Genomic DNA, 25,201 nt, shown 5'->3' with positions numbered 1-25,201 from the left:
ACCTTGGAAACCATTCCCTGGGCAAAATCAGACAGCTAGTGGCGGGTTCGGAAACTGCCGTGGGCCTCAGAGCATTGGAGCGAGGGCTTTCTCCGGACTCGGGGCCTCATCTGTACCAGACCCTTTATGAGGGGGACACTAAAGGTGGAAGCGAACACTGGGCCACATTTTTACTAATGTCGTGGTTCTTTATCCAGCACTTCCTGTGCCAGCAGCCCTAGGGCTTGAGTCATTCCACAGTATTTTTAGGCACGGATGAGTGGTCCCTGACCTCATGGAGCTTACAGCCCAGTGTGGGGAAATAAAAAGCAAGTAACAAAGGAATAAAATAGCTACAGGTATAAATAAGGGCAGCGAATGAGCAATGAGCTGAAACCAGAAAAGGGGCACACTTTTTTTTTTTTTTTTGGGTAGAGATAGTGTCTTGCTTTGTTGCCAAAGCTGGAGTGCAGTGGCATGCTCACTACAGCCTCAAACTCCTAGGCTCAAGCGATCCTCCTGCCTCAGCCTCCCAAGTAGCTGGGACTACAGGCATAGTGCACCATCATGCCTGGCTAGTTTTTTAATTTTTTGTAGAGATAGAGTCTTGCAATGTTGCCCAAGCTGGTCTCAAACTCCTGGGCCCAAGCGATCCTCCTGCCTCAGCCTCCCAAAGTGCTAGGATAATAGGTGAAAGCCACCATACCGAGCCATGGGGATATACTTTAGATAAGGCGGTGGTCAAGGACATCCTCCCTGAAGAGGTGACATTTAAGCTGAAGGTGTAAATGCAAGAGTCAGGAGTCTCCAGGGGAAGAGGGGAGGGTATGATATTCCAGGCAGAAGGAAATGGTCTCAGCAACAGCCCTGAGGAGGTTAAGAACCTTTCCAGGGAGCTAAATGGCAGTCAGTGTCGCTGGAGGCAGGTGAGGCCAGATGAGCTCTGCAGAGCCTGGCAGATGGGCCTAGGGAAGGGTCCTTGGGGGTAGATATGAAAGCTGGGGAAGTATATGGGGGCAATGATACGGTGCAGAGCATACACACATCCCCATCAATAACCTGGAAATAGAAAAACAGATCATTTGAGTCAATGGAGGAAGAAATGAAATAGAACACTTATGCTCAGCCCCCAGGCGAAGATGTAAGTAACCTTTCTGGAGGCAGTGGCAAAGTATTATCCTCAAAAGTCACAAGGAAGATACAAATAAGGCTCCAAGATGTTTGATCATTTGCCTGAAAGAACACAATAGAGGCAGCCCCAGAATCCAGGTCTGACTCCAGAGCCTCACTCTCAAACCCCACGTTATCACTCTGACGGGTTGCCTTCCGGTCATGGAAGTACCAAACAGTGGCACTTTGAGAGGCAAACTCTAGCAGTGCCCATTCAGGCATCGTCCAGAGGAGAGTACCCTAGGTGAAGAACCCACCTTTGTTAGTCACCGGGTAGATCTACTCTTAAGTGAAGGTGGGATCCCCACCTACCTGTCCAGCTCACCCCAACCACTGAGACCACCTTTCTCAACCTGCCTTTGGCTAGTGACGGTGTTTCATAAAAAGCACACTCCCCAAGAAAGGATCCACTGATTGGCAACCACCCAGATTCTTCTCATTGGCCTGCAACTCTGGTTTTAGGGACTTTGGACCCCGGGAGATAGATCTGTGACAAATGAGGGTTGTGGTTGGCTCACCCAAGCAATGCTGTTCTGTGAGTTGTTGAGTAACCAGCTACGGTACCCTAGTAATCACCCAGCTTCACCATGAGCACCTTTAACATTCACTGCAAAGCTAGAAAATAACCATGTGTCCTAGAGGAAGGACACTTAATTCAGCAAGGCAGGATGGGGAGGTCACAGGGGTAATGTCATAAAGGGGATGATAGCTGTTCAAGTTGCCCCCACCCCCTCCCTCCTCCCTTTAACATTACCTTGTCCTCTCCCTCAAAAGAGACTCCCTTGGCCATCTGAAGGAATCCCTTTTGAAAGCTCAGCTCAAAGGCCAACCCTTCTTGAAGCTTTTCCCAACACCCTCTCCTGTAAATATCCCCGCTCCAGGGCCCCAGACTTGTAAAATTAGTATGACCCACTTCAGGCCAGGTGTAGTGGCTCACGCCTGTAATCCTAGCACTCTGGAAGGCCAAGGCAGAGGATCGCTTGAGGTCACAGTTCAAGACCAGCCTGAGCAAGAGTGAGACCCTGTCTCTACCAAAAATAGAAAAAAGTTAGCCAGGCACGGTAGTGCGCGCCTGTAGTCCCAGCTACTCGGGAGGCTGACGCAGGAGGATCGCTTGAGCCCAGGAGTTTGAGGTTGCAGTAAGCTATGATGATGCCATGGCACTCTACTCCGGGTGGCAGAGTCAGACTGTCTCAAAAAAAAAAAAAAGAAAAAAAGAAACACTTCAGTGCCCCTATTTACACACCTAGCTCTTTTACTGGACCCCCAAGTCCCTTCAAGGCAGGGATAATATTCCCCATGCCTACATATTGCAAAGTATCAAACAGCCCCAGATACTAGGCTATTTAACAACGAACAACTATTGTTCATTCAGGGCCTATGTGACAGGGGCTGTGTCAGACTGTTTACATTCATATCTCCACTTAAAAAATCGAGGCAGAGAATGTAAACAACTTGACCAAATTCAGCAACAAGGGTCAAGACTCAAACACAAGTTTTTTTTTGCTTTTTCCTTGTACTTCAAGGTATCACTAAGGTCTACCACTATCCAATAGAACTTTCTGCAATGATGGAACGTCTTCATATGTGCTGTCACATATGATTGGTACTAGTCAACTAGTAGCTGTTGAGCACTTGAAATGCTGCCAATGGGACTGAGAATTTTAAACTTTATTTAATCATAATAATTTAAGCTTAAATAGCCACATGCGGCTAGTGATTACTGTTTTAGCACAGGCAGAAGTCTCCCCTCTTGCTCACTGGCTGAGAGATTTGAGGCAAGCTATTACATCTACTGCTTGGAACCTCAGTTTCCTTATCTATGAAATGGGATCATCTTTTCTCTGAGGTTACCTATTGGCCCAAATGAGATCATTATGTGAAAAGCAGCAAAACTCTCTATATAGGCAGAGACACTTTCAGAAATGGATGGTGCCTGGACTGCAGTGAAAGAGGTCTCTGGGCTGGGGCCTTTGGCAGGGATAATGGTAGGATCAATACAGAGACAGTGTCTGGTGAAGAACTCTGGGCCCAAGTACCAGCCATATGGTCTTCGGGGGAAAAAAAGCCCCACCTCCCCCCTTTTCACATAACACACAGAGCACAGACCTCATGCAGCCCCAAAGGGGCAAGAAAAGACTTTAATTAGGGGAAGGAGGTCCACCAGAATCAGAAAAGGGACAGCGAGCGTGGGAGCAGAAGAGCCAGAGCAGGCAGGAGGAGGGCCTGGCCAGGAAGCTCTGGAGGACTCACCTCTCCACCTCTGGTGCAGGCACTGCACTGACAGACAAGGCGAAACAGTGGCCCCCCCCAAAGCGGGGAGGGCACCAAATGGCCCCTACAGCCAGAGGTCACCTGGCTTTTGAGTCCCAGCTCCTAGGCATAACTGGTGGTCACCAATTCACAGCCCTTGTCCCCAACCAGTGCTGGGTGGCTATCTTCAGGCAGAGCTTGGGAAGCTGGCAGAGGGTCCCCACCACTTATGCTGGGCCCAAGGAAGCTTGGGAATAAAAGGGCCCGGGAAAGGAACTGGAGTCTGAACCTCCTTCCCCCTGACCTGGGGTGGCATGGGGGAGGAAAGGTAGTCGCCTTCTGGCTCCAGGCCTGCCCAGACCCACAGCGACCAATAAGGTATAATTACTGGGACCAGTCACAGTCACTGGAGGTGGAGGCTGTTTGTTTAAAAAAAAAAAAGACAAAAAGGCTACAGTCTCCTACAAGCACAGAGTTTAAGTTCCAAGACATTAAAAAAAAATCCGTCCCGGCCCAGGGGACTGAACATCAGAAGCCAGCCTGACCAGGCACGTGTGGCCTTGGGGCAGGTCCACCGCTGCTTTCTTGCCCAGCTAGCAAGCACACCACCCCCCTCCCACATCTAATGCCCACCCCAGCCAGCTCCCCGCTGCCGCCGCCGCCGCTCTGGGGAGTGACTCCAGGACGCCTTCGCAGAGACACGGGGGAGTGTGGGGGAAAGGCCACGAGATCCAGCCAGATGGTTTAAAACTGTCAAAAGAACCAAGAGGCAGGGCATGGTGATTATTATTGTATCCTGGTGGGCCTGCTCTAGGGAGGTGGGCTGATCTGAGAGCTGCCACTGTACTCAGATCTCTGAGGGGCAGAGTTGGGTCCCAGGACACCCTATGGTCATGCTCTACTTCAGCCAGCATTCAGGAGTGGCCTGTGAGTACTATCCCCAAACCTAGTGCTAGATAAGGCAGAAAAACTAACAGTAATGAGGGCTTCTCCACAGCTGCCCTGGGCTGTGTCATGGAGGCTGCTATAAAGCTCTGTCAGTGTATTGCTTGGTGAACTGAGGTTGCTTGCTTTAGACATGGGGGCTCACATGCAAGTGGCTTAGGGACTCAGAGGGCCAAGGGGAAAAGGACCCAAGATCTGGAACTTTATGTCAAGCTCTGGGGGATCCTCCAACCAGGAAAGGCCCCTGAAATGTTTTCTGCCCTCACGTATCCCCCATGGTGTCTAGAACAGTCCTGGACACCTTACAGACCAAAGGTCGTGAACCAATGGCCCCATGGCTGAATCCAGCCCAAAGATGAGTACTGTTTGGCCACACAGTGTCTGAAAAAATATGAATTCACTGCCAACCTTGAAAACATGGGAGATGTCACATACAAATCCGTATTTGGGGATTCTCATGAGAAGTTGAGAAATGAAGCCACGATGGGCTGCAGCCATGTGGCATCAATCCTGTTCACGTGAGGCCTGCGCTCAGCAGGTCCTCACCCCACCCACACCACCCGCACACACTACCTGCCCGACCTTTGCGTACACCTGTTTGTGACCTCTGCCAGGTGCTGTGGTACTATCTTAGATCTTTGAGTCAGAAAACCCAGCTCCACATTCTGGTTCCTCTACTTCATGGCTGGGGGACCCTGGGCAGGTGACTTCCCTTCCACAGCCCCAATTTACTCATCTGCAAAATGGTGCGAATAACTGACTCAAGGATTGTTTTAAGTATTAAACGGGACATGTGAACATGCTTTTTTAGCTGTGTAATTCTATAAAAATGTAATTATAAATAAGTAAAGGACTATTGAGTGAGTGTGCCAAATATTAAACTGGGACAAGAGCTATTTCCCCTCACAATTCAATTCAGAGGCTTCCTGGTGCTTCGGCCACAAAATTTTGGTGCTACAGTGTATGGAAAGCTTACTATATACCAGATGCTACATTTTACATACAGGATCTCATTTAATGCTCAACCACTCTGAAAAGGAAATATTAATTAGTAGGTCCTCATTTCACAGCTTGGGAAACCAAGGCTCAGTTGAGAGGTTCGGTGACATGGCCAAGGAAGCCGTAGAGCCTGGATTCAAACCTGGTAGTCTGACTGCACAGCCTGAGTGAGTGGAACAACCACGCTGCTGTGTGTACACAGTACAGCTTTGTACACTGGCCACCCTCGGTATAATTAAACCCCAGGGGAAGCGGGTGTCATTTCCATTTTTAGGAATCTGAGCTTCTTCTAGGCTGGGTCTGCATGTACTGGTAGGAATAAACACTAAATCTACCATCTGGGGATCAGTCAACTCTGGGTGGAACATATCAACAAACCAAAGATTTGTTTGGAAGAAGGAAAGAAAAAAGAAGGCATGTCCTGAATATCTAAACAAGAACAACTATGTCATCAGTTCATCAATATAAACAATTCTCCCTCTTCAGAGGACTGCAGCCCTTTTGGTTAGAAAGGCACAATTTAAGAGGGATCTGGAGGACTTCAGCCAGGAAAGTGAGGGAAAACAGGTTAAAGAAAGCATGACTTTAAGACTGAGAAACAGATGCTGAAGTCTGTTTGAGAAGTGGAATTATACCATGATTGACTGTCCTATATTCCTAGAAAATTCACATGTGGACTTCACTTGCCTCACTTGGGCTTTGAACTAGATAAAGGTAAGGGCTTTATGGACATTCTACTTGTAGAAATGAGTGTCTAAGTTCCTATAAGAGACAACGAGGTGTTCCAGACATCCAGATATGGAAAATGCTCTACAGCTCTCAGAGATGAACCTCAGGTCTTCTAGCTCCAAAGCACCTGGCTGACCTGCCATGCACTAGAGGTGTTGGAACCACTTTCCCACCAGGTGCTAAGTTCTAAATATGACCCATGGCTCTAGAAGGAAATAGGAAGGCCCCTACTCACATTCTTGAGGAACTCCTCAGCCACAATGCGTGCACGGGCATTGACTGACAGCTTCATCTCACTGATCTCCTTGTCGATCTCCTCCATGAAGTGGATCACAAAGTCCACCAACTTGTGTTTGTACATTTGCTCTGTGTGGAAGTTGGTGATCAGAAAACTAATGTCATACCCCTAGGGAAGGAAGACAGTAGGGAGGAGGAAGAGAAGAAACAGGAGACAATTAATGCTCTGGGGACAGTTAGCTGGCCAAGTCCTCTACTTCACTCATCCACCTGCTTCCAGCAGACTGTGATCTTCTTGCCCTTCCAGTCAGCAGCCCACCTGCTCTGAGCACAGTGGGTGGGGCTGGGTAACGTCTAGGTTAGAATCAAACAACTGAACCCAGCTGTGAGTTTTTTGTATATAAGACATCTCTGGAAGACTATCTGTGGCACAAACAGTTCTGCATTCAGAATGAGTGAAGAGACTTGAAATTTTTTTACAGAACAATCTAGGCTGGGTGCCATGGCTCATGCCTGTAATCTTAGCACTTTGGGAGGCCAAGGCAGGAGGATCACTTGAGGCCAGGAATTCAAGACCAGCCTGATCAAGAGTGAGACCTCATCTCTATAAAAAACAGAAAGATTAGCCAGGTGTGGTGGCGCATGCCTGTAGTCCCAGCTACACAGGAGGCTGAGGCAGGAGGATCACTTGAGCCCAGGAGCTTGAGGTTGCAGTGAGCCATGATGACGCCACTGCACTCTAGCTCAGGCGACAGAGCAAGACCATGTCTCAAAAACAAACAAAGAATCTAATCAAACAACAGGGAACATTTAGTCCAGAGAAGAGATGATGTAGGAGAGGGGTGGCCTGAGGTCTTTTATTCCTAGAGGGTTGGAAGAAGAGCAATTTTATTTATTTCGGGTAGCCCCAGAAGTTAGATCTAGGACCTGAAGAGTAAATTTGGCTCAGGATGAGAACTTGGCCAACACATCTGACGTGTCTGATGATGGCATATGCTGGTCTGCATGGTAGTTGCCCAGTCACGGGGGATATTTTATGTTGACCTGGCAGGGGGTCTGTGGAAAGGATTCAAGTCAGGCAACAACTGACCCAATGTTAACTGTGGCTTTGAGAGACTGATTCGGTTGGTGGCAGAATTTAGAAAGGATTTCTAATTCACTGTGCTCCTTCTGCTACTAGACTGTAGGCTCTGGGAAGATGAGCAATGTATCTCATCGTTTTTGCCTTTTCTATGGTTGAGGTAGAACCAACTTCTCCTAAGCTTCTGAATCCCTCTGCTCCCACTCCAGCTGAGATAAAGGCCAACTCTCAACTTGGGCAGTGCATGCCCTACAGCTGGAGGAGTAGCATTCTTGGATGCAGAAACAATCCCAGGCCACTCAGTGACAGGTCCTGGATATTATGAACACATGGATCACAGGGTCTCACCTCTACTGGTTTCCTTCGAAGGATAAAGAAGTTCTCTGCTCGCATCATCATGAAGCGCATGAACTTGTGACATAAAATCTTCTCAATCTCATCAGCCTAGAGAGAGCAAAAGAGAAACATGTTGCTCTAAAGCTAACACCCTAGGCAAAGAATACCCAGTAGCCTGGTCTTCTGACCCCAGGCTTGCTGGAGACAGTAAGGTTTGGTATTATGATCAATCATGGCCTGAACTTTGAATTGTGGGGCACTTGGTTGCCAACTGAAAGAAGGGTCTACCTTAGAGCATCTCTAACTTAATGAGGCATTATTGTAATCTTGTCCTCACCCATTCCAGAGAGGTAATTCTGGCAAACTAGTCTTTTATCAACTCCTTCAGAGTCTACACTTATACTCAAAGCTGCCTCTCCTGCAAAACCATGCTTGTTGGCCAGGCGGCTCACGCCTATCATCCCAGCATTCTGGGAGGCTGAGGCAGAAGGATCACTTGAGGCCAGCCTGGACAATATAGTGAAACCCTGTCTCTACAAAAAATAAAAAAAATTAGCCAGACATGCTAACAGCATGTGCCTGTAGTCCCAGCTACTTGGAGGGCTGAGGTAGGAGGATAGCCTAAGTCCAGGAGTTTAAAGAATAAAGTGACCTATGATCTTGTCATTGCACTCTAACCTGCGTGACAGAGCAAGGCCCTGTCTCATACCAAAAAAAAAAAAAAGGAGTGCTATTCTCTTTCTCATTTCACTAGTGCTAAATTTCCCAAAGTGTGTATCACATACCACCCGGGGTTATCAGAGGTAACCTTAGGTGGTCTCTGCTTTATTAACACAGAACATCAAACAATCCCCAAAGTTTATCCCTTCTGAATTCTCTTTCAGTATTTCTAAAAGAAGACTTGGCAGCTGCATGCTAGTATGCCCACATCACCTCCCAACGCTTGTTAATCTTCCATTTAACAAAGAGAGCAAGCCTTAGGGTTAGAGTTTTCTGTAGGCAACAGTATGTAGTCTGAATTTAGTAACACTATTTTGTGTTTATTGTGTTTATTTTTAGAGTTGTCCTCCATTGTGACAAGTGATGTTGTTTTCCCATTTATGGCATAAAGTTTCTCTTCAAACAAGTTTAAATAAAAGAAAGTAAGTCAATTTAAAGAAATCTATCAAATAAATAACCACCCAAGTGGTACATAAATATGACAAAAATTATGGGGTGGTGGGAATGATAGGCATTTGTGAAACACTGCCTGAGGAAATGTAAAACAAACAGCACTAAGTCTCAGTTTCTGAGACTATGGCTATCAAACTAGTACTGGCAATGCTTTTATTTCTGAACTGGACTTACTCCTCATTCCTTAGGAATAGTTCTGTGACCTGACACTGAACTGGTCCCCCAGCCTTGGCTGCTACATTTCCTGCCTTCTAATCCAGAGCAAGGCCTCCTAGATGGGGTTTCTCTTTTTTTTTCTTCTACTGACCTGCTGAGTTTAGCAAATCATCTCCTGAGTACATTTAAGAAAGCAGAGCCCAGGTTTCCTGCACTCTGAATCTGGCATATTCATCTCTCAGATGGAGACCCCAGGCTTGGAAGAAAGCTCCTAATCTGGGCCTCCTCCGTGGTGAACTTACCTGTTTCACAGCGATGCTGACCCGGACAGAGTTGATGGAGCCCTCAATGAGTACCTTTTCCTTCTCATTTCTGCTGATAGTCACGGGCTGTAACAGGAGTTCTTTGCTACTCCTGAAAACACAATATCACAGAGGCCTCTGTAGTATAGAGGGACAGAACAGTCAGGGTAACCCCACAACAGATCCTGGAATCACTATCTGAGACCACAGAGTCCAAGGAGTAGAAGACTCACAAGCAGGGGTGCTCCAAGATGGGGGCCAGTAAGCGTGTTCTCCAGCAGAAAGAGCACAGGCTCTGGAGTCAGGGCGAAAAGGTTCTGAAATCCAGCCTCCTCTGTTACTTTCCTTGGGCAAGTTACCCTGTTGGAATCTCAATTTCCTCATTTGTAAAATGACTGACTCCTATTTCACTGGTGAGGACTAAGAGAGATCAAAAAGGGTCAAGTGTCTAATAGCGTGCCTAGCACATGGTAGGAGCTTTACAAAAGATATCTGATTTTAATAACTATAGGCTGAACATCTTTAAGCCAAAAATCTGAAATCCGAAATGCTCCAAAATCTAAAAGATTTTGAGAGCCAACATGACACTCAAAAGGAAATGCTCACTGGAGCATTTTGGATTTTGGATTAGAGATGCTCAACTGGTTAAGTATTCGCAAATATTCCAAAATCTGAAATCCGAAACACTTCTGGTCCCAAGCATTTCAGATAAGGGATACTCAACCTACATAGGCAAACTAATATACATTTAGGGAATCACGAACGAGCACCTGCCTAGAGATAAGGACAAGCCAACATTGAACAGTTTGGCCTCCTTCAATTATCAATCCAGAAGTGATTCAATTATTCATTACTGAGGTAGCAAAGGTCCTAAGCTGATGCCACTGAATCCCTAGATATCTGTAATGATAGTTAACTGTAGTGGTGGTATCTGTGAGCTGTTACCATTTTTAAATGCCTATCGGAAATCATATATGTTAAGCATGGCACTTCTTAACATCTCATCAGTTATTTTTTAAAATTCAAATCAAATCTTATCACTTGATGTGGTAACACAGCTTATCTCAATTATGTACGTCCCAGATTTTATTTTAAAGGTGAAAAAGAATAATTTATTTATAAAATGGAAAATACAGAAAAGAAAATTATTCCAAATATGGAACATTTTGAGTACAGGGTCGGAGGGTCTAGGCTGGTAAGGAAAAAAATCCTTGATCCTTAAATTAGAAAAATATGAAGATGGCATCTCAGATGACTAAATTCTCCAACTACTCCTTAAACTGCCAGTGGGTTCAACAATACCTCAGGATACTTCATAAACAGCCCTGCTCCGAGAAGTCACATCATGTGTAGAGCATCTTGGCTTCTCCCCTGGGTTTTGTCCTGCCAACCCAGTGACACTATTTTTGTAACTCCAAATTGGGAACCACTGTTCATCTGGCAATAAGACAAAATGTCAACTGTAGCTGTCCTGACAACTCCAGGATGTAAGCTCATGACACCTTCTAGACAGCAGTCATCCCTGTGTGCTGCACCCCTTCTCCCCACCCTAACCACTGACCTTTTCTTTTCCTACCTGACTTCCACTTCAGGCTTGTTGTGTCGTTCCACAACCTGAGAGGAGAAGTTCTCCAGGCAGAGGGCAGCCTGCAGTGTGGCCCGCACGGCGCTCAGGTAGGGGCGGAGAGTGGCAGTCTGCAGGAAAAAGCCCAAGACGTGCGAAAGATCAAAACGTGCCTCACCAACACCACTGGCCCCCTACTCCAGGTCCCATGGAGCCAGGCAGTACTAAGGGTACCCAGCTCTCAGACACCACAGACTAGGCACTTTGAAGATTGCCTTTCAGTCCAAGTCTAGAGCAGTGGTTCTTAACAGGGTACAATTTTGTCTGCCAAGAGACATCTGGTAAAGTCAGGACATTTTTGATTGTCATGACTTGGGCAGGAGGGAGGTGCTACTAGCATTGAGTGGATAAATATCCACTCAACATCCTACCACGCACAATAAAGAATTATTCAGCCCCTAATGTCAACAGTACTGAGGCTGAGAAACTCTGGGCTAGAGGCATACAGGTGAATGGATGATTGTCCTCAATCTATCTATTAAGGCAACAAATGGATAGGTTTACTGTTTGCCAGGCACTAAGCAAGCTGGGAAATCAAACATTATCTTCAAATAACCCAACTGGGTGGAAGAGATAGAGAAAATAACTGATACAAAGAAGGATAAAATGTGAAATATTTAGATTTACAAGTAATCTATATTTGCAATAGAAACTGGCTTTGAATTGAAGATGGAAATAGGATTAGGAAGATTTTACAATGAGAAAAAGGAGAATAAAGATGCTCCTAGTAGAGGGATCAGCTTCTAGCTGTGGTCAATTCTTTATATTTGGCAAGTTCTTTTTCACCTCAGGGCTTTAACATCTATTTATGCTGAACCATCTGTGTGCAGGAATTTCTCCTCTCTCTCTACCTAAGTCATCCTTCAGATCTCAGTTTATTAGGGACAGCCTCTTTCTTCCTCAGAGAGGCCTTTCTTAACTTCCCCCTTCATAGCATTTATTACAATTTACAATGACACATCCTCCTTGTTTCCTGTAAAGTGATTGCTCCTTCACTAGACTGTAAGCTTCATGGTCAACAGACCATGTCTATTTCATTCACATTTATATAATCTGTACCTAGCTCAGTGCCAAACATATACAGTGTCTTACTCATTTTCTGTAGAATAAATGAATGGAGGTAATAAGTAAGGTTAGTATAATACAAAAGGGCATCAAGAGTTCCCAAAGTAGTAACGAATACAATGTTTCTGTATAGGGGAAGCATTTTAGATTCAGTAGATGAGGTTGCAGTGGTAGGCTGGGATAAGGTCATGGGGAATCTTGAATGCCAGACCACTCAGTTTAGCTTTTATTTTAAGGTGGTAAGGAACTATTGGGGCTTTCTGAGGAGGAAGTTATGTGACTGCAGCTGCATGGTGGCTCTGTGGCAAACGGATTGGAGAGGGAAGTGAGATACAAAGCAGAGAGGGACAAGCAAAGAATATCACAGGGTGTGGATAGATGTAGAGGATAATTGAATCGAAAAATAACTCCCAACAAATTGTGGTCTATCCATACAATGAAATACTACTCAGCAATAAGAAGGACAAACTACTGATACACACAACATGGATGACTCGCAAATGCATTATGGTAAGCCACGCCAAAAAGCCTACATATTGAAGAATTCCATTTACATGACAAGCTGGAAAAGGCAAAACTATATAGGAAGAAAAAATCAGTGGTTGTCTGTGGTGGGGAGAAGGGGAAAGAAATGATTACAAAGGGACTTGAGAAAAGTTTTTGGGGTGATGAAAATTTCTTTATTTTCATTATAGTAGTGGTTACATGACTTTTTCTTTTTTTAATCAACTGAGTCTGGCCATGTTGCCCAGGCTGGAGTGCAGTGGCTATGCACAGGTGTGACCACGGTGCACTACATCCTCCAACTCCTGGGTTCAAGCAATCTCCCGGCCTCAACTTCTGGAGTAGCTGGGACTACAAGTACGCACCATGCCAGGCATGTCTTGGTCAATACTCAGTAAACCTAAAAAGGTTGAATTTTAGGTGGCCAGCCTTGTGACATCTGCCCTTTCACGAATAAAACAGTCTCACATAATAACTCAATAAGCTTGAATTTTAAAAAAAGAGGCATGTCATCAGTCAAAAAAACAACCACCACCAGGTTTCTAGCTGAGGTGTGAGGTCACAAAGTTTGCCAGTGTAGGGAAGACAGAAGGAAGAACAAGGTAGACTGGAAGATGAGTTTTGAACTAGAGGTCTAATTGCAGGGTGTCTTCAAGATATCCAGGCGAAGCCTGAAAGACAGCTGTGAAGGCAGATTGAGGAGTCACCAGAAAGCAAGTCATCAAAACATGGAGACTAGACAGGTATTACCAGCAACGGTGTGAAGAAAAGGAGGTGGTAAGCCAAAGTCACAACTCAAAAACGAGAATTTCCAGGAAGAGAGGCATCAGCGTATCAGAGCTTACACAAAGCAAGATAGACACGGTTTTTTTATAGTTCTGACCAGGAAAGGGCCCGAGTGGAGGCAACACAGAAGAGAACCTTCCGTGGGGTAGAGGCACGGCTGGAGGTCCCGAGAAGAGTGGGGATAAGGAAGTGTGGACACCGGCCTTGGAAAACTGTGGGGTCAAAAAGGCAGGAAAGGACAAGGGGGTGTATTTAGTGAAGCTCTACTCTGGACGGGGAGGTGGCCTGACTGCATGCCTCAGCAGCTCTGCGAGTGGCTATAAGGCCTACTACGTGCCTTCGAGGCGCTCCCACAAGCCTATGAGGCCCCACTTCCGGCACCCTCCCTGCTTCAGGAATATTCCCTACCTGCCCCGAAGGCCCGACTGTAAAGCCGCTCTAAGGCCTGTTTCTTCCCAGAGAGTCCTCCTGCTCGCCCCCTTCTCACTTCGGGCCCCCGCCCCATCCTCTTTCTCCCACCCTCTTCGTGCCCCCACACCCCCCGGCATCCCTCGGCCCCAGGCCTCCGCGGCAAAGCCGCATCTCCCCCCGACCCACAGCCTAGAGACACAACAGCAGGGGGTCCCTGCCCGGGGTCCGGCTCTCTCACCATCGCGGGCGCTGGCTGGGCCGGAAAGCGGAAGTGCGGAAGTGGCCAGCTTCGCGACGGCGGCCCTTTCGCAAGGAGCGCAGCCGCAGTCTCCGCCCGGACTTCCGGGCGGTACCACCTATGTCCTGAGTGGGGGGGAGAGAGACCCTAGGAACACTTGGCACCTCAGGAAATTTTCTTCCTAGGATTGTTCTGCCATTTTAAACTCTTCAGCGTGACCCTATATGCAAGCTTCTCCAGGTTACTTTGCAGCTCTCGTTTGTGCCTTTGGCCTTCTTGTCGCCTTTTCCACAGGCTCCCCTAGTCACGCAATGGTACAGCCCGACCTCTGGTTGGGCACCAAATTAGGACAAGCCGAGGCGGAGGAGCCTTTCGTTTCTTCCGGTTCTGCGCCCCCATCCCTCCCTCCGGCCCCTCCTACCTGCAGCCCCGGGGCCCGTCTGCGTTCGCCGAGGCGCAGAGGTCTGGGCTGCCGAGCCCCGCCCCCCAGGCCCGGCTGTTCCCTAGGGTTTGCCGAGGCATTCCACCCTTACCCCACCTCCAGTGGGCTCGCCTGCGGCCGCCTTCCCCTCCCCCGCTAACCACAGTGGCCTGGTCCTCGCCGTCTCCCCGCCCCCGCGCCAACTGCAGGCGGCCTGCCCATAGCCAGTTCCTGGGAGGTTGCTCCGACCGACCGGAACTCCCCGCCCCCTCCCGCGGCCCCGGGGCCGTAGGAGGCCGCAGTGAGGAGGTAGAGGAGGCGGGGGCCGCCTTAGGGTATCCCTAGAGGACGGGGACCCTGAAGGCGGGACATTGGGCGACCCCCGGGTGAGGCCAGCCTTTAAACAGTCCCCCTTCTGTGCCAGACACTGAACTGGGCTCTTGACGGGCATCATCTCTTAATCCTCAGAACGTCTCAGGGAGGTAGGTACTGTTGTTATCCCCATTTTACAGTTAGACTTTTTGTGGGGAAACAGACTGAGACTTCTTTTGTTTCCATTTTACAGATGGAAAATATAAGACTCCAAAAGGTTAAATAACATGTTCAGGGGCACATAAGTAGAGAATGGTAAAGCCTGGGCTTGAACCCAGGTCAGTCTGGCTTACCAGCCTACGTTCTAAGTCACTATTAGGGACATAGAGAAGGAGGAAAGGTGAGTGGGGGGAGACAAGGAGGCTGGGAGGCAGAGAACATTGTAAGAATGAGGTACTTGAAACAGGTTTTATAGAACCCAAGAGGAGGAGAACAGAAGGGAACAGCATCAGAAAGACAGAACATAGTGGCATATCATGGTGACTGGGAATGTGGACTCAAGACTACTAGGGTTCAAATTGCATCTCAGAAGCTAGGCGTGTACCCACCCTTACAGAGTCTCAGTTTCTTCCTCTGTAAAAAGGGGATCACAGTGGTTCCCTGGTCATGGAGTTGGATGAGGAATTCAATGAGATAAACTGGTAAAGTGCTCTGCACCTAGCTTGGCGGACAGCAGGTGCCCTGTGAGTAGGCACTGTGCTATCAGCTTTGTTGGTAAGAGTGCTGAAGCCTGGCTTTCTTGTTGAGGCTGTCCCTGGAGAGAAGAAGCCCTTGGGCTTGTCTCATACCATTTTGTCTCCCACCAACAGCCCTTTCCTCTCCAGTTCCACAGAGTCCCATTTCCTGGGCCATGAGTGAGTTGAAGGACTGCCCCTTGCAGTTCCACGACTTCAAGTCTGTGGACCACCTAAAGGTCTGTCCCCGCTACACCGCAGTTCTGGCCCGCTCTGAAGATGATGGCATCGGCATTGAGGAGCTGGATACCCTGCAGCTGGAGCTTGAGACCCTGCTCTCCTCTGCCAGCCGGCGCCTGCGCGTGCTTGAAGCCGAAACCCAGGTGATACCCCAAAGAGGGGACATCACCAGAGATGGACTATGACAAGTTATGGGATGGGTCATTGAGTTAGCCCTGTCTGCTGAGGCCTGGGGTACAGAAGCTTATGGCGAAAGAAGAGAGACCCAAACTGGGCTCGTGTGACATGTAAAATACACAAGACTATGCATGATTTACAATTCACTGAGCTTTTATTGACGCTCCCATCCCCCATTGTGTTCTGGGTCCTATACTAGTCATTAGGGAGAGGTAATTAGGACAATTTTGGTCATGAGGGACCTTGCCAACTAAAGGGAGGGGGAGGTCAGGCAAATACCAAGTGATATGTTATGGTTAGGGGTACTAGAGAACTAGAATGGGGTGACCTGGATTTGAATCCTGGCCTAGGCACTTGCTAGCGTTGCTGTTTCTTAGCTTTGTGACTTTGAGAAAGTTACCTCATGTCTCTGAGTGTCAGTTTCCCTATCTGCAAAGTGGACTAAATAGCAGGACCTACCTTAGAGCTTTTGTGGGGATTAAAAGAATTTTTGCAAAGTCTCAGCCCAGTGTGTGACACTAAGCATTTCAAATGGTATTTATTGGTACTACTCTATTTTTATTCACTGCATAAACTTCCCCTGAGCCCTATATGCTAAGCACTGTGCTAGGTTCTGTGTAATAGAGATGATTAAGATAAGCTTCCTGGTCTTTGGGAGCTTATGGTCTGTAACGAAACGACATGATGAGTCTGCAGTGGAGGTAAGAAGTGCCAGAGACTTATAGAAGAAGGAAATGCCTGTTCAGCTGGACCTAAAAGGGTTGAATAGAATTAACTTGTGGTTCCTGGGAATCCATGGAAGCTTTTTGAGGAGAGCTATGGCACAATAAATTGCATTTTGGCATCTGAGAAGCTGGTGACTGATGCGGAGAGGGCTTCCCAGTTGTGGTGACATTTGAAATGAAGATTTACTGGGAGGCTGCTTGCCTTTGCCAAAAAGTCACCACCAGCATATTTTCGCCAACATGCACTGGGGTGTGATCATTTATTTGACTCTTATACTAAACAATATGTGACTGGCTTGAGTGTTACACAAGTGAATCAGAGTACAGACAAACAAGTGAATGGGATGATAAGTGTATGAATTGTCTTAAGAGACAGGGTACGGAAAAGAAGCTGGGTTTTGAAGGGTCAGTGGGAGTTAAAAGGGGATGGGGAAAAACCTTGGAGCCTCCTTGGATTTAGATCTTAATTTATTCCCTGGGGGAAAGAGTTGTCCTGTCTCTTATCTTCTCCCCTTTGGTGACAGTCTCTGTAAATTTCAGATCCTCACTGACTGGCAAGATAAGAAAGGTGACCGACGATTCTTGAAGCTGGGTCGAGACCATGAGCTTGGAGCTCCCCCCAAACATGGGAAGCCCAAGAAGCAGAAACTGGAAGGAAAGGCAGGACATGGGCCAGGCCCTGGCCCAGGGCGGCCCAAATCCAAAAACCTTCAGCCCAAGATCCAGGAATATGAATTCACTGATGACCCGATTGACGTACCGCGGATCCCCAAGAATGATGCCCCCAACAGGTTGTGTGCCAGAGAACATAGAGGGGGACCTCAGGATTCTGGTGGTGGAGGCTCTAGAGGAACCCAGGGCTGGGGCTGGTGGGGCAGAGGGGCATCCAATCCGGATCTGCTTCTCCCTGCAGGTTTTGGGCTTCGGTGGAGCCCTATTGTGCAGACATCACCAGCGAGGAGGTACGCACGCTAGAGGAGCTACTGAAACCGCCAGAAGATGAGGCTGAACATTATAAGGTAGAAACTCTGGGCTTCAGTAGACATGGTGGAGAGCAAGAGGGCTCAGAGGTGCCTCAGAATTAAAGATACCAAAGCATGTATCACCTTCCTTCCTCCACCCTGCCCGGCCTCTTGTCTGCCCCAGCAACCCATCCATGCTCAAACTCTCAGCTTTCTCCTTGCACCCCCTCTCCTCTACCACAGCCAAATGGTCACTACCTCCTCAGTGAAGTCATCACATCTACTTCAGTGAGGTCTGCCTTTGTCCCCTCTGCATCCCCTCTGCTTTGGTTCAAGTTTTTAACAGCTTTTATCCAAACAGCCTCTTTACTCTTCTCCTGGCTTTTAGGCCCTAGAGGTCCCTGGCTCCTGTTATCCACAGGATCAAGTCCAAGTGTCTTGGTCCTTGGTGGCACAGCCCCAGTGCCCTTCCCCAGGTCCCTTAGCCACACCTCTCTTCATTGGTGCATTTACTAGCCCCCACTAAGCACCTTGCCCTTACTACGGGCTAGCACAGGGTCCTTGCTAGTCTCGGACCTCGATGCAAACTCTTCCTGGCAGACTTGACTCACCCTTCCAGGCCCTGATCTCATGTAACTTCCCCCAAAACACCTTTTCTGATTCCTCACCAGAAAGTTGATCTCTCTATTATGATGCCATAACACCTTGATCTACCTCTTTCGCTTCACTTACCTGAATTTTTAAAAAATTTATTTGGAAAAGTAGGCTGGGCATGGTGGCTTACACCTGTATCCCCAGCACCTTGGGAGGCTAAGGCAGGTGGATCACTTGAGGCCAGAAGTTTGAGGCTGCAGTAAGCTATGATTTCACCACTGCACTCCAACCTGGGTGATAGAGCAAGACACTGTCTCAAAAAGAGAAAGAGAGAGAGAGAGAGAAAGAAAGAAAAAATAACTCATACAGGATACAGGCAGTAGTAAATTCCAAGCAATACAAAAGATATTTGTATTGCTGTAGAGGCAATAGCTCTGACCTGAGCCATATACGTATAGAATTCTGCCCCTTATATCTCGGAAATTGTTCCATATTGGCTTCTGTGTGTGTTTTAGTTCTTTACGTGCTTGTCTCCCTTACTACAGTGTGCATGTAGATACTTTCTCTCCTTTGTGCCTTCTACCATATACCTGGCACCGGCCTCGGCCTTGGACTAGGGATTGGGGAGACAGATAAGACAGAGAAGTGAATGAGTGAATAAGTGAAAAGCTTATTGGCAGTGCCCAAGTGCACAGAGAGCCCCCTGCACTCCAGGCATGGCTGGCCATTGTTTACCCCCTTGGAGTCGGGTGCCGTCTCTTCTACAGATCCCGCCCCTGGGGAAGCACTACTCCCAGCGCTGGGCCCAGGAGGACCTGCTGGAGGAGCAGAAGGACGGGGCCCGGGCAGCGGCCGTGGCTGACAAGAAGAAAGGCCTTATGGGGCCGCTGACTGAACTAGACACTAAAGGTAGACCCCTCACCTCCCTGCCCACCCCAGGCCGGGACTTGAGTTTCCAGAATTTCTTTCCACCTGCCCTGCTCTTCTCTGCCCGCTGCAGATGTGGATGCTCTGCTGAAGAAGTCTGAGGCGCAGCATGAGCAGCCAGAAGACGGGTGCCCCTTTGGGGCCCTAACACAGCGCCTCCTGCAGGCCCTGGTGGAGGTGAGCACCCCAACCCCAAACAGGAACCACATTTACTTTCTGTTTTAATGTTTTATGTTTATTTTTTATCAAAGTATATCATACATTTAGAAGAATACATAGATCATAAATATATAACTTGATAAATTTTCACAAATGAGCTTGTATCACCAGTCTCAAGATCACAAAGTAAAACATTACCATATCCTAGAAGCCACTCTCATGCCCTTCCCAGGCTCTAACCTCCCCCAAAGGTAGTCACTATTCTGGTTACTTTTGCTGAGTAGTGACTAAGGGCTGAGGCCTGTGCTACAGAAGAGGAGGCTGAGGCTCAGAAAAGGGAATTCTTTGCTTGAGGTCACACAGCTAACAAATAGAGGCAGGATTCAAATCCCAGCATCAGGGTCCCTGTCTTTATACCTACTGGCTGACCTTGGACACACCCTTCACCTCAGTTTTCTCTTCTGGCTCAAACACAGCAATTTATTTTAACAGTCTGGGGCACATGTTCCAGGCTGACTAAGGTAGGGGGAGGGGAAGGTCTCTGCCTAACACCATTAGACAGGGACCTTAGCTGATGGTGGCTTTGTACTCTGCGCAAGGTCACACTGGACGTGATCGCCACTCCAGCCCCACAGAATAAGAGCAAGGAGGAGTGTGTGAGGGAAGCTTTTTGGGCTGTGACTAGCTATGGCTGTCTCTTCTGATCAGTTTCCCCTGGAGAGAATTTGTCACATGACCGTACCTGACGTCAAGGGAGCCTGGGAAATACAGTGTAGCTAGGTAGCCATAGCCCAGCTACTGTGGAAGAAAGGAGAGCATGGTGTTTGGACAGCTAACAGCCTCTGCCACGGCGTGCTTAGCACAGTGCCTGGTGCATTGCAAATGCTTCACAAACCTTAGCTATTCTCATCACCATTGTTGAGTGTTATCATTGCTCTTCTGTATTCCTTTCTTTTGCTATCAGTACCAAAAAAAAGATATTTCTAGAGTGATCAAAGCTGTTTGGTTCAGTTTGGGAAGGCTTGCCAGAGCAGGTGGGATAGAGAAGATACAAAGATACTTCTGGTCTGTGAAGACTGTCCATGCAGTCAGAGAGGAGCAGGAAAATGGAACTACTACAGCTGTTTCCCTCCACCCCATTTCTTTGGTCTTCTAGGAAAATATTATTTCCCCTATGGAGGACTCTCCTATTCCTGACATGTCTGGGAAAGAATCGGGGGCCGATGGGGCCAGCACCTCTCCCCGCAATCAGAACAAGCCCTTCAGGTGAGTGGTGTCCTTGCCATGCCTGACTGTCTTTCCCTTGCTTCTGTCAGCTTCTGTCCATGTTGACATGGGAAGGTCTGCATTAATAGCGAGGCTGAAGGCAGTTTGGTAGAGCCCAGTAGAAGTTCTGTGAACACAGACTTCGTGCAGGGCTGTTCATTATAATTCTGTTCACCTAGCACTCCGGGAGGCCAAGGAGGGAGGATCGCTAGAGGTCAAGAGTTCAAGACCAGCCTGAGCAAGAGTGAGACCCCATCTCTACTAAAAATAGAAAGAAATTATCTGGACAACTAAAAATATTTATAGAAAAAATCAGCTGGGCATGGTGGTGCATGCCTGTAGTCCCAGCTACTCGGGAGGCTGAGGCAGGAGGATTGCTTGAGCCCAGGAGTTTGAGGTTGCTGTGAGCTAGGCTGATGCCATGGCACTCACTCTAGCCTGGGCAACAGAGCGAGACTCTGTCTCAAAAAAAAAAAAAAAAGAAGAAAATTCTGTTCATACTGTAAATAACCTAAATGTCGAACTGAAGGGGATTGGCTGACTAAATTGGCATAACTCCATGTAATGAAATAACTTTCAACTATTAATCATATTAGAGAAATATACTTAATTGGCATGCAAGGATAGAAACAACAGAGTGCCACATGGGGAAAATGTTAGTTGTAGCCCAGTATAGACAGTATGATCCTGTTTTTACTTAAAATATATTTAAATTTGTGTACATAGGGGAGAAAACCTGGACTAATATATAGCAAAAGATTGGGAATAATATATAATAAAATCTGCAAAATACTATATATTATAAAGTAATAGTAACACATCACAAAATAATAGTGATTTTCTCTGGGTTGTTGGCATTATGGGTTTTTCTATATTTTTTGGACAATAGATATATATTGCTTGTTTTTAAAAAACAGACCAGGTATGTCTGTCTCTCACTGCTTTTATATCTGGGTAGACAGCGAGGGGGTGCCCAAAGGGAAAGGTTAGTGTTCCCTAACTTTAGGAAACCCTGGGAAGCTCTGAGGTGGCCCCCTCCCCCAAGCTGGCTCTTGAGCTGAGGGGCCTGCCTTCCCCCACAGTGTGCCGCACACTAAGTCCCTGGAGAGCCGCATCAAGGAGGAGCTGATTGCCCAGGGCCTTCTGGAGTCTGAGGACCGCCCTGCGGAGGACTCGGAGGATGAGGTCCTCGCTGAGCTGCGCAAACGGCAGGCTGAGCTGAAGGCACTTAGTGCCCACAACCGCACCAAGAAGCACGACCTGCTGAGGTGAGTGTGAGCAGGATGCACCGTCCAGGGGCTGGTCAGGGAGGCCTCGTCACAGCTGTCACCTTCCAGGTGCTTTACAACAGGCTTAAAAAAACCTGACTGGGCCTCTAAATCACCTGAAGAGCCTTGAAAAAAATACCAGTGCCCAGCCCACTGGTTCTGTCTCAGACAGATTCTGATTCCACAGACAAGGCTCAGGCACCTGTGATTGATGGATTTGATTTGATTTTCAGTTGTGGTGAAAAAAACATATTTACCCTCTTAACCATTTTTGTAATGGTCCCCAAGTCTGTGATCTTTCTTAACCATTTTTAAATGTGCAATTTAGTAGTATTAACTATATTCACATTGTTGTGTGATTTATTTTTGAGTCTTTTCAATGCTTATTTCGTTTTTCTCCCAAAGTTTTATTATGAAAAATTTCGTACAGAAAAGCTATAAGAATAATATAGTAAACACCAATATATTCTCCACTTAGATTGATTAACTGTTAACATTTTGTTGGAGATCTGTGATTTTTATTGGCCCATCAACAGAAATCGACCAGTGTTTTAGGACCAATATTTTAGGGAATCAGTCACAGTGCCATTCTTTTGATAGCAGCTCCCATCTGTCTTGTCCTGGATTGGTTACAACAAGGATATATGTGAAATCTGGAGGTAGACCATTGAGTAGCTGCCCTTTTGCCCTTTTATTAGGGAGACAGAAGCAAACGAAACAAGTCACCTTGCTTCTCTCACTGGCGGGTTCCATGTCTCAGCCTCACAGAGCTCCGACAGGGCAGGACACATTCATCTGGCCAACTCTGTTGTCTCTTAGACATTGTGCTGGTGGCTGGGAGGAGAGGCAGAGCATAGGACGTGCAGACCACTCATAGATGATCAGGAATGACATGCACCATTAAAACGAGAGGTAGTTGCTGCCAAGCTGGAGTACTTACGGATAAGGGAGACCAGTGTGTGCGGAGTGCCTGCTGTGTGCCAGGGATTTTATGTACACCCTCTATTTAGTCTTGAGAACAACCCAGGGGGGCAAGGTGCAGTGGCTGGTGCCTGTGATCCTAGCACTCTGGAAGGCTGAGGTGGGAGGATCACTTGAGCTCAGGAGTTCAAGGCCAGCCTGAGCAAGAGTGAGACCCCATCTATACTAAAAATAGAAAAAATTAATTGGGCGTGGTGGCACACGCCTATAATCCCAGCTACTCAGGGACGCTGAGGCAGAAGGATCAAGTGAGCCAGGAGTTTGAGGTTGCTGTGAGCTAGGCTGACACCATGGCACTCTAGCCCGGGCAACAGAGCAAGACTCTGTCTCAAACAACAACAACAAAAACAAGCCAGAGGGTAGGTGGTATTATCCTTGTTTACCAGATGAGGAAACAACGGCCTTGTGAAGTGAAGTCCTTTGCTGAAGGTCACACACCCAATAAACAGCCACACTGAGAGTTGAGCTCATGGCTGAATCTAAGCCTCTTTCTGGTTCATATTCCCTCTCAAGGGGAAGAGGAGGAAAATACAAGTGAAAGAAGCACCAAGGGAAGGAGAGAGAGAGAAATAGGAAGAGAGAGAAAAGCAGGGATGTGCAGTTACGGAAGTAATGGGCAGTGAGGAAATAGCCTGGGGTTATCAGAAGGCCAGAGTATTACAGCCCTCAGCCCTGCCGCAGACCAGCTGCAGGGCTGAAGCAGAGTGCCCCCCTGACCTCAACAGCAGTTTCCCCTTCTGGAAAATTGGCAGGTTGGACTAGATCTCTAAGTGACCTTCCAGCTCTACCGTGGACAAAATTTATAAGCCAGATCCTATTCAGAGGGATGGGTTGGCACCTCCCCCACCTCCTGTGGGCCTCAGGCTGCGTAGACACTGAGGTTGGTCTGGAACATGGATGCTGAAGTGAGCAGGCCTTCTGCTGGCACCAGATCACCTTTTAAAGAATATTGTTTAAAAACAAGAGTTTAGCACCAGCCTGTTCCAGATCTCCCACTCACTAGTTGTGGGATCTTGGGGCACTTCTTGTCCTTGAGCCTCAGTTTCCTCACTGGTGTCACTGGAATAATAGTGCCTACTTAGCAGGGTTGTTATGAGGATGAACTAAGAGAGACGGAGGACGCACGTGAACACAGGTGCACAGCAGCCCCGCCTAGCTGAGAGGGAGACATTCCAAGTCCCCCACTGGATGCCTGAACCCTGGATCTGTGTTTTTTTCTGTGCATACATGCCTATGATAAAGTTTAATTTATAAATTAAACACACTAAGAAATTAACAATAGCTAATAAAATAGAACAATTATAACAATATACTGTAGTAAAAGTTATGTGAATATGGTCTCTCTCTCTCTCTCAAAATACTGTAATATTTTTGGACCATGGTTGAAGGGGTAACTGAAGCCACAGAAAGTAAAACTGTGGATAAGGAAGGGACTACTGTATATGCTTTTAAGACTTTTTTTTTTTTAAGAGATGGGGTCTTGCTCTGTTGCCCAGGCTGGCCTTGAACTCCTGGGCTCAAGCGATCCTCCCACCTTAGCCTCTTGAGTAGCTAGGACTACAGGTGTACACTAAGACTTTATTAAAGGAATTTTAAGTTCATAACAAAATTGAGAGGATGGCACAGAGATTTCCCATATACCCCCTATCCCTACATGGGACAGCCTCCCCCAAGATCAACATGAATTAATATTTTTAAAGAACTTAATACCATGTAAGTATGATTCAGTAACTGCTTTTTGGTCAGGAGCACATGAAACAGTCCACAGGAGTGCCGGCCTGGGATGGTGGGTGGGCTCTGTCTAGAGGAAGGAGGGGCCGTACTCTGAAGGTGGGCTGACCGTGGCACTTGGCTGGCTGGTCCCCACAGGCTGGCAAAGGAGGAGGTGAGCCGGCAGGAGCTGAGGCAGCGGGTCCGCATGGCAGACAATGAGGTCATGGACGCCTTTCGCAAGATCATGGCTGCCCGGCAGAAGAAGCGGACTCCCACCAAGAAGGAAAAGGACCAGGCCTGGAAGACTCTGAAGGAGCGTGAGAGCATCCTGAAGCTGCTGGATGGGTAGCCCTCACCCCTGCCTTCCCTGGCCTGGGGGAAGGGAGGGGGAGGCCCACTTCCTTCTTTGGGCCCTGGAAGCTTTGGCCTGTGGCAGCCCGTCAAATGGTGACAGTCTCTAGGGGACTGTGGCCCTTCCCTTGAGGTCTTTTCGGCCTAGTTCTGTACAGCCAGGACACAGGAAGTCCTGCTTGGCTGGCCTGGGGCCCAGTCTATGCTTGGTCCCCCAGATGAGCAGGGTCTTCATTTCTGGGTCACCTTCTTCCCCCTCTTCACCATCCCCACTCCGTCACCCCCACCCCCCAACGCCTCCCTCCCCTTCAAGGACTTCTCCCTTGTGGTTTTGTAAAGTACAAACTTAAGAATAAAGTGACTGCTGTGGTTTTTCAAAAAAA

The 25,201-nt window shown here is 47.7% G+C and overlaps 2 protein-coding genes across 5 annotated transcripts; one reads left to right on the top strand and one right to left on the bottom strand.

The window, feature by feature from the left end:
* Positions 1-3,259: 3,259 nt before the first annotated feature.
* ARPC4 (actin related protein 2/3 complex subunit 4) lies at positions 3,260-14,038 on the bottom strand. Of its 2 annotated transcripts, none has more exons than XM_069476110.1 (6): positions 13,989-14,038; positions 10,937-11,055; positions 9,361-9,472; positions 7,742-7,837; positions 6,311-6,481; positions 3,260-4,152 (listed from the first exon to the last, which is right to left on the bottom strand). In XM_069476110.1, exons 1-6 carry the CDS (start codon positions 13,989-13,991, stop codon positions 4,147-4,149), a joined length of 507 nt encoding a protein of 168 aa, XP_069332211.1. In that variant the 5' UTR covers positions 13,992-14,038; the 3' UTR covers positions 3,260-4,146. The 2 variants fall into 2 exon arrangements, with proteins under 2 accessions (XP_069332211.1, XP_069332212.1); XM_069476111.1 differs by having other exon boundaries at positions 13,933-14,031.
* Positions 14,039-14,410: 372 nt separating this feature from the next.
* On the top strand, positions 14,411-25,201 carry TADA3 (transcriptional adaptor 3). 3 transcript variants are annotated; one of them, XM_069473871.1, is made up of 10 exons: positions 14,411-14,718; positions 14,834-14,891; positions 15,591-15,838; positions 17,138-17,388; positions 17,511-17,616; positions 18,921-19,062; positions 19,154-19,257; positions 20,396-20,505; positions 21,588-21,773; positions 24,624-25,201. In XM_069473871.1, the coding sequence occupies exons 3-10, from the start codon at positions 15,632-15,634 to the stop codon at positions 24,814-24,816; spliced, it is 1,299 nt and encodes a 432-aa protein (XP_069329972.1). In that variant the 5' UTR covers positions 14,411-14,718; positions 14,834-14,891; positions 15,591-15,631; the 3' UTR covers positions 24,817-25,201. The 3 variants fall into 3 exon arrangements, with proteins under 3 accessions (XP_069329972.1, XP_069329971.1, XP_069329969.1); XM_069473870.1 differs by having other exon boundaries at positions 15,606-15,838; positions 24,624-25,162; XM_069473868.1 differs by having other exon boundaries at positions 14,411-14,891; positions 15,606-15,838; positions 24,624-25,162.

Source organism: Eulemur rufifrons, chromosome 7 (genome assembly GCF_041146395.1).
Source record: "Eulemur rufifrons isolate Redbay chromosome 7, OSU_ERuf_1, whole genome shotgun sequence".
Lineage (NCBI taxonomy): Eukaryota > Metazoa > Chordata > Mammalia > Primates > Lemuridae > Eulemur > Eulemur rufifrons.
This window is presented reverse-complemented; position numbering and strand designations above follow the sequence as displayed.